General features: G+C 42.1%; 1 protein-coding gene across 1 annotated transcript in view; it reads right to left on the reverse strand.

The window, feature by feature from the left end:
• disc1 (DISC1 scaffold protein) overlaps nt 1-6,355 on the reverse strand; it is a 44,555-nt gene extending 38,200 nt beyond the window's left edge. Inside the window, exons 1-2 of the mRNA XM_076285197.1 lie at nt 5,822-6,355; nt 422-1,503 (exon numbers count right to left, since the gene is read on the reverse strand). Of these exons, the coding sequence (XP_076141312.1) occupies nt 422-1,503; nt 5,822-5,912 (1,173 nt within the window). The 5' untranslated portion in view covers nt 5,913-6,355. The remainder of the gene's footprint in view (nt 1-421; nt 1,504-5,821) is intronic.
• Nucleotides 6,356-12,374: the final 6,019 nt, after the last annotated feature.

The following is a 12,374-nucleotide window of genomic DNA, read 5'->3' on the forward strand; positions in this document are numbered from 1 at the left end:
GGGCATTATGCTTTAATATTCCAATATTATAGTAGGGTTTTGTGAACCATTTGAAAGCCTTCACAATGAACTTGTTGGCTGGTTATCCATGCCGTGTAAAGGAGTTTTCCAAAATGGCTAAATGTGTTGCTTTCATGGATATTAATGACCTACTTTCCCATCTGGTCATTTCATTAATGTAATAACTACTTCCTGAGTGAAACGTTGCACATTTTCACTATTCACAGTCCTGTTCTACGTTACTCCCATCAATGTCTACAAAACACAAAAGACTTGTGATGATCACATGATCACAGTGTGATATCAGTGTAGATGGTACTAGATGGGCAACATGACTTTTACCCTAAACCTAACATGAATATAACAACATAATAACATTTCTAATTTTCTGTGTCTATTGCATTAAGGTGTAGCGGGGCACCTTAGTATTTGTTCGGGTGCTCTGCAGGCATTCCTGCAGCACACCATCATACTTCTTCAGGAGGGTGTCCCAGGTCTGGTCAGAGGATGGAGTGGTGCTCTCATACCCCGAGGTCATCGAGGTCAACGAGGACGCAGAGGCAGCGTCCGAGGAGTCCATGGACAGGGAGGACGTGGCCTCAGCATCCAGGGAGCAGCAGTCCGAGTCGGGAGGACTCTCCCTTGCGTCCTTCGAGGCCATGGAGGGCGACATTATCTCCCGGCTGCTCCAGGACATGACGCCAGCCCCCCTCCATGAGTCACCGCCCAAGTACAAATCCTGCACCTTCTCTGCCTTTTTACCAGGCACAGAAGCAGGGTCCTCAGTGGCTAAACTTAAACCAGGGAGTGACTGACTGCCTGAGGTTTGGCTTGTGGCCTGAGAACTGGTCCATGATTGGTCAGAGCTTCTAGTTCTTGATGGTGATTGGTCCCTTATTGCTAAATCGAGCCTTGTTTGCTCAGGTCTGTAAGAGCTACCAAGTGAGTGGTCAAGTGCTGAAGATTTAAGTGTATTTGAAGGAGGCTCAGGTGCCAGTTGACCTAAAGAGTCTTTAGACGGAGAGTCAGTAAAAGTTCCATCCAAGCTCCCGCTTGCATCCAGTGACATCTGAATGAAGCTGAAGCTGGAGTTGAAAGTATCCCTTGCTGGAGAGATCTGGGGAGACCCTGAGTGGTACGAGGAGCAGGACCGCGAACCTACACCGGACGAGCCCCTGCCTGAACAGATGCCGTTACGAGAGAAAGAAAAACTCTGTGTCTGACTATTCTGGGCCTCTGCTCCTTGCTCCTCTGCTGGCAGTGGGCGATGACACTTGGCCTTGACAGGCGAAGCACCGTTGACTTGGCCACCTCTCCTGGCACACGTGGCAGAGGCTTTGCGGGTTTCAGCCACAGGCTGCTGTGCGTTGGGCAGGTCGGGCGCTCTGTCCTCGTCCGCCCTGGTGATGGTGGCCAGCTGTCGGGGCAGCTCGGCCCTCATGTACCCAGGCCTCCGCTGGCTTCTCTTGCGGCAGACACCAACCGCCGAGGCACCTGGGCCACCTGTCCACACAGAGAGATTACAGATTAGCACGCTCACGCCAAATACCAATCAAGGGTAAACCACAGCGGAAAACAGGATGACGTTCACTAGCTGGCTGTGCTACAGACTGTGTTCAATCAATCCTTCAGAGTGAATCATGCAACGGCTGATTGAACATTCAGTTCACAAAGACTTTTACTTATCATTCTGTAGTGAGACTGAAAGCATGAATATTTATAACTCACTATAATTATGATAACACAAAAAAATTATGATTCTGTTATTTTTGCATTGCTATCAGACATTAGCAGCCACACTCGAATCAGTGCACATATGGAATGTTTCAGCTAACCAGCAAGAACCTCAGTGAATCACTGAAAAGTAATAAGAAACCAGCTAAAAGGAGACGAACATCACCAAAAGCCAGATTCATGATTGCAACATAACTGAGAAATGACAGATTCATCATTAACCCTATCATCGTAAAAAATCACTTATTTTACCTTAATGCTACATACTGTAGTTCTGGAGTTTCCCTGTTGTGTGTCTGGGCAAGAAAACTCACGATGTAAAACAGCACAACGCATATCAAGTGACACTGAACGCAGCTGAGAGTCCCATGTGAATGTGCCAGGGGAACTACGGCTAATATCTGTGAGTATGAAGCATGACCGTTGTGTGAGGCTAATCCAGCTGTTGCTAAATACCAGACTCACACAGTCATTTACACACATTATTGGGAAACAAAGACAACGCACATAGCTAAAGCCATGGCGAGACAGCAAGATTTGACACGTTTTCAGATTTCACTGCAAAAGTTTGGGATGCATTGTTATTCTAGCTTTCCATATTCAAGTGGCCAGTTTGATTTTTACATTTAATTAATATGGCGGGTTCTTATTTTGAGGGAAGATGGGCTGCCGATTCAAACACAAATGTCTGAAAGTCGGCCTTGTTCTCTGTGAGAAAATACTGCAAGAGGAGGCACAGTGGAAGCCTCAACAGCCTCTTTGTACTGTTCGCAGCTGTGGTACCCCCCTGCTCACTCACACACACACACACACACACACACACACACACACACACACTCTCTCTCTCACTCCCTCTCTCACTCGCTCTCTCTCTCTCTAATTGTCCATTGCTTCTTGGCCTGTAGTAACTTTGGAGATGGTTGCTGTAATGTAGCCCTTTTGTAAAAACAAGACCAGACCACAGCTGAACAAAGCAGGTTGAGTAGTGGGGGGAATATTTTGTCTTACAATATATTTAAAAAGCTCAAAAACAACCACTAACTTTAAATCTCCTATTCATACTGCATAATGATTTTTACATGGTTTGTTTGTCTTTAAATGTCACCATTGTCTTTATTACCAATAAATGATTTGTTTATTAGCAACCACAGCATAAGAAATCATAACAACAGCTTCATGTCTATAAAGTAATGACCCAACGACCTTTACACTGTCTAATGATGTCATCACAAAGGAATGTCTTCTGCAGGCAGAACAGGGGAGGGGTGAGGGAGTTAATTGAGACGGAGCCCCATCAACATCCTCTTAGGAAGCTCGTGGAGTCAGCAGGACAAAGAGAGGGCATTGACCACAGACCACCCTTCTCTCTCTTCATCCCTCTATATCCCCCATTCTCCCTCTCACTCATTCACTCTCTCAGCCGCTCTCACTCTCTCTTTCTCTCTCTCTCTCTCTCTCTTCCTCTCACACACACTCTCCCCAGAGGATGCACCCCTATGTATCATATTACACAGGTCTCCATTAGGAGAGTCTGAGTAAACTGGGGTTTCAATGTACAGCATCTGAGCCCGAAGTGAAACATGAGCTGTACAATGTTCCATCTGCCACACGTATTGTGTGGCCCCAACCTTTGTCAGAAGGATGAAAGTGGAAAACGTTACCATTCACGCTTTAAACAATCACTGACGTTGGTTATAAAAGGGCCAGTCTTCCTCGAAAAAGGAAGGACATTTCTGCAGTGCTCCCCCTTTTTTAGCAGTTCTGAAATGCCTGCTTTACTTGACTATGAAGTCAAGTTTCATGCCATCACGTAAAAGCTTTGTTCTAAAAAGCAAACAACAGCCAGCAAAAATTGCAGTTGCTATTAGTTGCTAACTTGCTACTACTTGCTACTACTATGTCTTGTTGACACATTTCAACCACACTGTAACTTGGTTGACATTCATAAATAGCATTAATGTTTGTTCCTCAAACATACGATGTCTAACTCCACTGATACAACTGGCACTGCCACGAGAAGCAAAGAATTAAAATGCTATGGTAAGAAGGGCAGCATGTTACATAGCCACTAGTCCACTTGAGAAGGAGGGGGTGCTGTTGATAGATGGCTGTGTATTTACCTTAGATGATTAAAGAGGCCCTTCCAGATCCCCCTCTGTTAAAACAAGTCTTCCCATTGGCTGTGTGCAGCTCTTCAGCACAAGGGTGCAGGAATGTGGAGAAGCTCGTAAAAAAGGGGAGAGTTTGAGGAGCAAATGCATCAGTCTCTCAGACACGCATTCTTATGTGAGCGTGGCTCGTCTTTGAAGCTGACTCAGGGACAGCACAAACTGTCACTTACAGCGAAGCCACCGACAAAAGGGGAAGTGGGAGTGGATATTTATTTCACAACTATTTTCCTCCCCTCTTATTTTTGAAACATGAGATGTGGCTAGTCAGAAGAAAGGCTGGCTTTCTCTGGAAAACATGCAAGAGGGCACATGAAGACAGCCTCTTTCTTTATTGTGTTTATCAATCTGTTTGTATTCTCTTCCTGATCCATTGTCTAACATGTCATGTCCATGTCCAAAATCTAACTGAAATTAAAATAATGGAAGGCAAACATAAGGTTTTTCTTGAGAAATGCTCTAAGAAAGATTTGGTAATTTCTTGGTTATTCTGTGTTTTTCTGTCTATGAGACACCGGATTGAATTAATCTGTATATCCAACACTGAGTGAGTGTAGCAAATCAGCAAAGGAATTCCTTCCGCTGCCATTTTGGCACTGCTGCATACACACTTCCTCTTCAGACACAAGAGAGACATAAACCAGCAGAAGATTTTGAATCCATACAAAGCTTCCCGGGGCTGGGTTCAGCTCTGACACATCTACTGAAGCTGAGCTGAGCATCATGGGAACTGCCGAAACAAAATATGGACTAGAGTGGACTCACACAGGTGGCAAAACAAATCCCTCTGATTTAGGATCAGAGCACTAATATGCAACATCTTTCATTAAATACCTCCATTGAGGTTCATTATCTGCCAAATACCATCTCTGCCATATCAGAAGTCAGGTGGGTTATGTAATAACTTCTGAGGGATTTAAAAAAGCATATGTGTGTGTGCGTGTGTGTGTGTGTGTGTGTGTGTGTGTGTGTGGCAGGTATGGGTACCTAACAGCAAGCATCTATAAGCCTAGTGTCTGCTGACCCTAATCCTTTCCTTTCCTGAAGAGGTGCCAACCTGTCCCATCAGGCTTCACTGCCACAGCATTCAACGTATCACACACAATATTTAAACATTAAGATATTCTTTGGTTTCGTAAAATGGCAATGTTCAGCAAATACTTGGCTTTGTCAAACATAATTTGAGGTTGCAACAAGGTGGGGTTACTTGATTAGAACACCTAGGTTCAAATGTTCACTCTGGTTTATTATATCTGGATTTCTTTGCAGTCTTGTGAGTAGAAATAACATTGTTTCTGAAAGCAAGATTCAAAATCAGGGGCTCCAAGGGGTATTGTCATTGGAAAGATCTTATGCTGACTCTAAAACCCTCATGATAATTTCTCTGCAGTTTTAATAAAATGTCCTGTTTTGCTGCTATTCTGATCCAGCTCTTCAGTACTAGGCTACTGTTCTACTCATGACAACAGGCAGGGCAATTTATGTCAATAATATGCATTGATTCACTTTTGGTGACCTGGCAATAACTGTTTTCAACACACATGTAAAAGTAGGCTAAATGGGTTAAACGGCCCACTGAGCCGATCAAGGACCAGTTAAAAATAGGCTACATAAAAGCATGTCGGCAGCCTGTAGGTCTAATGGGGAAGAACATTTAGTAAGATTAAACCATACTTTTTAACACATAGCCTAATGTTTTTAACTCTCCCAGACAGTTAAGAAAAGACAAATGTAAGAAAGTAGCTTTTTTTAAAGCGTCCACTGGAAACATAACTTTGTCGTGACATTGGCTACTGCATAGTAGGGCTACATCTGCGTTAAGCCTAAATCTATTGAATACATACAATATTTATGGTTACAAAACTTAGGTTATAAGAACACAGGGCCAGGGAAAAAAGAGAAGATAAACACACGATTACCATCCACAAGTGTACACCGGCGACAGTGAACGCCGTCGGTGTTTGCCATCGATGTGTTCTGACATTCCAGAGTGACCATCCCGGCAAACATCTTGACCGAGACGAAGCGTTAGAGAACCTTTACGTTTTCTTCAGGATCTTCCACTGGCATGGTTTGGGGTGTGGGAAAAGTCGTGCTGCGAGCACTGCAACTAGTCTAGTCTACGCCACTGAGCTCATTTCCGTTAGTACAGTTTTCCCATTAAAATAGACTAAGACTTATTTTGCGTCTCCCGATGGAAAGGAAAACCCGACAAGGTGGCAGAGGGTCAAAGAGTTGATGCAAGGCTTCTGTTGATGAAATCCAGACACACAAATACGTTAATGACGTTCAAAATCACGATTATAATCACCAAGATTCCGTTGACACGTCGATCAAAAGTCAAATCTGTCAGATTGCGCAATGACGGACCGAAAGCAAAAGAAAAGCTCAGTCCACAGACCGGTGATAACGACGCGCACCGTTTCTCTAATTTGATGGCTGATCTTGTGGTCGTTGGACGGGAGAGGGCACCCCTCTGCCATTTGGTCCGTTATGTGTCTGTGTCGTGGTATTATGTGGGAGTTCCTCCTACGTGTATTGGAATTTGACTCCGTGTTCCTTTTAGGCAGATCCTCACTGGCTGCACGGGAAATCCATTAGAATTACGCTGAAGCTGAAATCCCACCGATTGGCAGCATAATGTACAGTGCATACTACCATTAAGGACATATTACTTACATTTAATACTTGCAATATTATCTGTATATCCACATCTGTGGACATTTTATTGAAGACTATACAGCAACATCCTTGTCAAAACCATTTACATTTATCATAATGACATGAAAGACTTTGAAAAAGACAGAGTTTGTCTGAAATTAGTAAATTGCTCATCTTGCAGTACCCTAAGGACCCTTAAATAACTCTGCCCTACAAAGCCAAAGTGCAGTATCTACAAAAAATCCAAACTGAGAAAAACAGCATCGTTGTTTGTCTTTCAGGCTGTATTTTAGCAGATAGCCTACTGTAAAATGAAAATCCCTAGAATCTTCAGGAAATGTTTCAGTAGATTAACAAGATTTTGATAGATTGATCGGAGGATATGGCATTTTATATTGGTGTAAAAAAGTGAATTTCACAAAAAATGCAGTTACTGCACTTTGGCTTTGTAATCTTATAGTATTTTGGGACAAAATATACTGTAGTAGGATAATCTTGTAGGAAGTAGGCCTATATGTTTTGTGTTTATTTAATTTAGCAGACACTTTTGTCCAAACAAAAGACTATAGACTTAGCCTACCTTTATAGAATTGTTATACATTGTTATAAGTCTATTTAGTATTTTGGGACATAGTCTACTATTGAAGTATAAGACTGTAGGAACACTATGAAGATATAGAGGTATTACAGTATTTCTATAGTTCTTTTTCGGGGAAGTCCTACAAAGGGGAAGTCCTACATCTTCCTTAGGATTCACAGTCTGACTCTCTTCTCTTAAACAAGACATGTGCATGTCTTCCTTCTCTTTCGCCAATCTTTCAGACTGACCGAACTCTTAGGCTACTTGTGAGGTGACTTCCCAGAGGCAAGAAGTGGACAGTTGCTGTGAATAAACAGAGCTGCTCTTTGTTAGCATCACTGCAGCCTCTGGACACACACTCACTGAGCTTCCTGTGAGCACAGCGCAGCATCAAGCGAGGTCTGCTGACCAGCTAATTGTGACTAGCGCCTGAGGCCCCTCATGATTAGAGGAACAAGACTTACCACTGGTAGGAAGATGGCACAGCTGTCATATCAGCTGACTTCAACGCACATGCACCTCAGTTCTCAGTGTAAAGCTGATGGATGAAAGCTGCAGGAGTGGACATGTCAGATATACAGTATTTCATGATTTCCACTTTCTCTCTCTGTCTCTCTCTAATTCAAAAGGTGCTTTATTGGCATGACAATTGTGTCATGACACAAAAATGACACATTTTGGCATCCAGGTCTTTTATGGAAGAATATTAGACTCAAAAGTTTTGTACGTGTGTATCACGTAGAAATTATTTGTAACTGTAAAAATGATCTGTACAAGTAATTGTCAATATCACAAATATGCGCTACACTTACAAATCTATTCTACAGGTACGGATCGGTTTTACAGCTACAAATCATACTACAGTTAAAAATATTTTACAATTACAAATATATTCTACAATTACACATCAATATTCTACGCACAAAAAGCTGCTCTACAGTTACAAATCTTTTCTACAGGTGAACAGACTTTTGCACCACCTTAGGGATGAGAAGTGTCTCATATGTATTGTGTGTGTGTGTACCAGGATTTGTAACTGTAAAAATGATTTGTGATTTAACAAAAAAATAACACGAACAATTTTAAGTATTACTCATATGTCGTTCACTTACAAATATATTCCACAGGTATGAAATATTCCACAGTTGCTGTCTTTCAATTACGAAACTATTCTGCCATTACAAATCTCTGCTGCTCGCACAAGTATTTTCTACAAGTATACAAATACTTTTGAGACTGTTCTGGCGCTTCCTGTTGAATAGCCAATGGCGATCCTCAGGTTTGGCTAGCCAACCATGAATCTGTCATAGGGCCCAAATTATCTAGCAGCACCTCTGCTCACAGGCAGACAAACAGTGTCATATGGGTTAGTTCTTCCACCTGCCAAACACCTGCTTACTTCACAAAGCTTTCCCATGTAGTTGTGATTACTTGTGTATGGGAGCAGGAGGCTCTGTTCACTTAGTTATCAGCTTTATCCTGCTGTTGCTTGGAAAGTTAGAGTGGTTCACTAGTTCGCCCGTCGGCATGATTGCTATACTGAGTGTATAAGCTAAGCGCGTGTTTGGCATATAGGCTAGCTGGCCGTGGTCATGGAATGCCTGAAGCGGAGATCGCGATAGAGCGATGGCCGCTTGCACCCCCCAGTGTAAAAAGGATGCGTAACTGGGCTATCAGTGAAATGGAGGAGTAAGTGGAGGAGGGATAATTTTGCGAGCGCCGCGGCGTGTGACGTAGAGGCCGGCTTAAATACCCTGGCGGCGGAAGACAGGTGAGTTAATTGCTGTCAATCATCCCTAAGGGCTCCTCCCGAACTTTGTTTAGAAAACATCATAAAGTAGTAGGCCTACATTGCCATGACAATACGGCAGTAATGTGAACTGTTCTGGTATGACCTTAACAGTAGTATAAAGTGAAACCTCTTCAAAGGGTATTCAAAGGTATTGGTTATTATACTGTAATTCCACCATACAGCTATACATTGTAAAAGAAATTATGAAATAATAATATCTGTAGATTATGATACCAAAAATGGAATTATTCTGCTGCATACATTGTATGGGCAAAAGTATTGGAACACCAGGCCATTACACCTACAGGAACTTTTATGACATCCCATTCTACATCTATAGTCTATATATAGCATGTCTTCTGGGAAGGCTTTCCACAAGACTTTTGAGTGTGTATGGAATATTTTGCCCAATCCATCCAAACAAGCATTTGTGAGGTTAGGCACTCATTTTGGACGAAAAGGAGATGATCACGTCACTGTGCAGGCCAGTCAAGTTCATCCACCAAATGCACTAATCTAAGAGTATTATTATACTACTAATTCATATTAATGTAGTATATGCATAAGGGCTTACAGACCAAATGCATTTCTTTTGCTGAGTCTGCTCCTCTCTCATGCATACATTAAGCTATACATTATCATCATCCATTGTATCTGACATTACTGTGACTTTATAGACTTATAACAATTCAATTATATATCTTACTAACTACAGGTATAGATAAAACTACTAGTTATCACCTGAGACCTTATATAAAGAGATGTGTGGCTCTCCTAATAATGTCCAGTGAATTCATTTAGGGACAGGTGGACTCCAATCAAGTTGTAGAACCATCTCAAGGAACACTGATAAGTAGGATGCAGCTCAATTTTTTTTTATAAATTAACAAAACACTCCAAAAACCTGTTTTTTGTGGAGTGTTGGAGTATTGTATGTATATTAATGAGAAAAAATGAATTGAATCCATTTTAAGATGAGACTGAAACATAACAAAATGTGGGAAACTTGAAAGGGTCTGAAAACTTTCCGGTTGCACTGTATCTTGCCATGTAGTTTAACTAAAAATGTACCATCACTTTTGTCCACTAGGCGGCAAACTCTGACAAATCATTCTCTCCCCATGCCACTGCGGGTGCACGTGTGTCCAAAATATTTAAGTCAAATAAAACTCTCAAAAATCAAATAAAATTGTTTCACACAAACATGGTTTGTGGGCTTTTTTGCGAGATAACCAGGTAGGCCTAGGCCTACGCCATGTTTTTGGAGGTGCAAACAAACGCTGCATTGCCATTGAGATCACATAAGGAGCTGGCTCAAGGGTTATAAATGTATTTTGTCGTGTTTAGTTGTATAATGAAAGCACAGCTTTTATAGCCATGGGTCTGGCTCTTTGGCTATGAATTTGGTAGACTAACTATAGCGGACTATTTGACGTCTTTAGAACATAAGTGGAGGTGTCAAATGCTGAGTTTCTCCAGTCTAGATTTTTTGACGTCAATCACTCCTATGATGTATTGCTATTGTCTATCCAAAGTAAAATACCTGTTTCGAAGTTGGTCAAATCAACCAAAACTCCGATTGTTTGCACCTCCAAGTGGTGTGTGACGTAGGTCTGTGACGCAAGTTTGTGTGAAGGCCTAAGCAGTTTGTTTAGACAGACACTAAATATTTTGCGCTGTCACTAGCAGAAAATGAGTCTGCATACATTAGGCCTAGGCCTACAACCGATTACAACCGATAGCCCTAAATACGTTAATAAAACAAAATATGATGCGTGACGTTGGATTTACATTTCTGCCGTTTATATGTCACTATGCCTGTAATTAGCCACGGTAGGCCTAGGATTTTCATTGTTTTAACCACATCACCTGTCATCACCTGTCTATAGGCTATCATATTAACCAACACCTTGTCTAGACGCACCCTAGCGGCAGCAAATTAATTTGCTCAGCCAGGATGGCCCGCCAGGCTAGCATTTTCTCCCTCCTCTTCAGTTTGCATTTGTCTTTCTATTTCGGGGGATAGGTAGCCTAGAAATCTAGACGCGCCCCTAGCAGGGCTAGGGGATAGGCTATCCTTCTAAACATCACCATGAGAAAATGTGTTGTGACAGTGCTAAGAGATGAAATCTTGGTAGACATCACGAAATACTGAGGGGTGGATAAACAACTTATAGCATAATGCATATTGCGCTGATAAATAAAAAAGTCGCCTTTGAGGCGCAGTCTATAGCCTCATTTGTAATGCAAACTAATCCTAGATCTCCATTTAGTGTGTGCGCTTATTATATACAAATGATGTGGCCTACACAATATATTCTGGTGCAGTATAAAAACATAGTGCCATTAGTCATTCAACAGTTAGGGCCTACAATGTTAGGAAGAAAGGTGTGGGGCCTACAATGTTATTTGAGAAGAAAAGGGAGAGGTGTAATTTTGATTCAATGTTAAACTGAACATCAACCTTTCACCAAACTACAGACTTCATTTTCAATAACATTAGTTGAAGGTAGAAGTCATTCTGTACACAAGTCTGTGAACTGTGAATGTAGACTAGGTGGCCAGGTTTAAATGGACCTACAAACTAAAGTGCTTTGTTATATCATTCCAAAGCAATATCCAACCCTATTGTGTTGATGTAGCATAGTTTTTTGTAAAAACACGACATTTGGTTGTGATGAATGTCCACAGCGTTAGGCATGGTAGTAATGGACAGCTGATTATAAAGAAGATGTATTTAAGTATGAGTATGAAGAAGTTGAACACTTGAACTAACAGTGCACATTTATGAATTTATTCACTTAAATCTGTATGATCTGAATTTTTATCTAGGCTAGCTCTTGTAAGTAAGTAAAGTAGGTAACATTTATTTTTATAGTACATTTATACGTGCGATGGTGGTCACTGACCATACCTGCGCTGGTGTCGACTACCCCTCACCATGCCTTAGTTATGCTGCTATAGCATAGTGCTGTCATGGACTTTTCATGTGTCACGCCGTACAACCCCCCCCCCCTCTCCTCTCCCCCCTTCTCTCTCTCTCTCTCTCTCTCAACTCTCCCTCTCTTGCCTATTCCCACCATGGTATACTGTAACAATATATAGTACTACTGATTACTTATTGACATTAACCATTCTGATTTTCAGTAATACTAACCCACTCTACATCTCTCTTTCTTCCCCCTTACTGTACCTCACTTGTGAGGTATATCATCACCAGTCATCAACCATCCGTGTGTTGGCCCTTCTCTCACCCATCTCACCTGAAGTCCCATCCTCGACTGCCCTATTACTGCCCCCTATCTGGACTCCTGGCCCGTACAGCCTAGCGACCCACCACCAGCCTATGACAACTCTGCCCGGATTACTGGCCCATCCACCAACCCACCACATGCCCCTCGAAAACTCCCTTCCCCTGGACAATCCCAACGCTGGACTA

This window comes from Alosa pseudoharengus, unplaced genomic scaffold, assembly GCF_046254945.1.
Source record: "Alosa pseudoharengus isolate Yale_2024_CS ecotype anadromous, Long Island Sound unplaced genomic scaffold, YU_APseudo_1.1 YU_APseudo_1.1_scf_15, whole genome shotgun sequence".
Lineage (NCBI taxonomy): Eukaryota > Metazoa > Chordata > Actinopteri > Clupeiformes > Clupeidae > Alosa > Alosa pseudoharengus.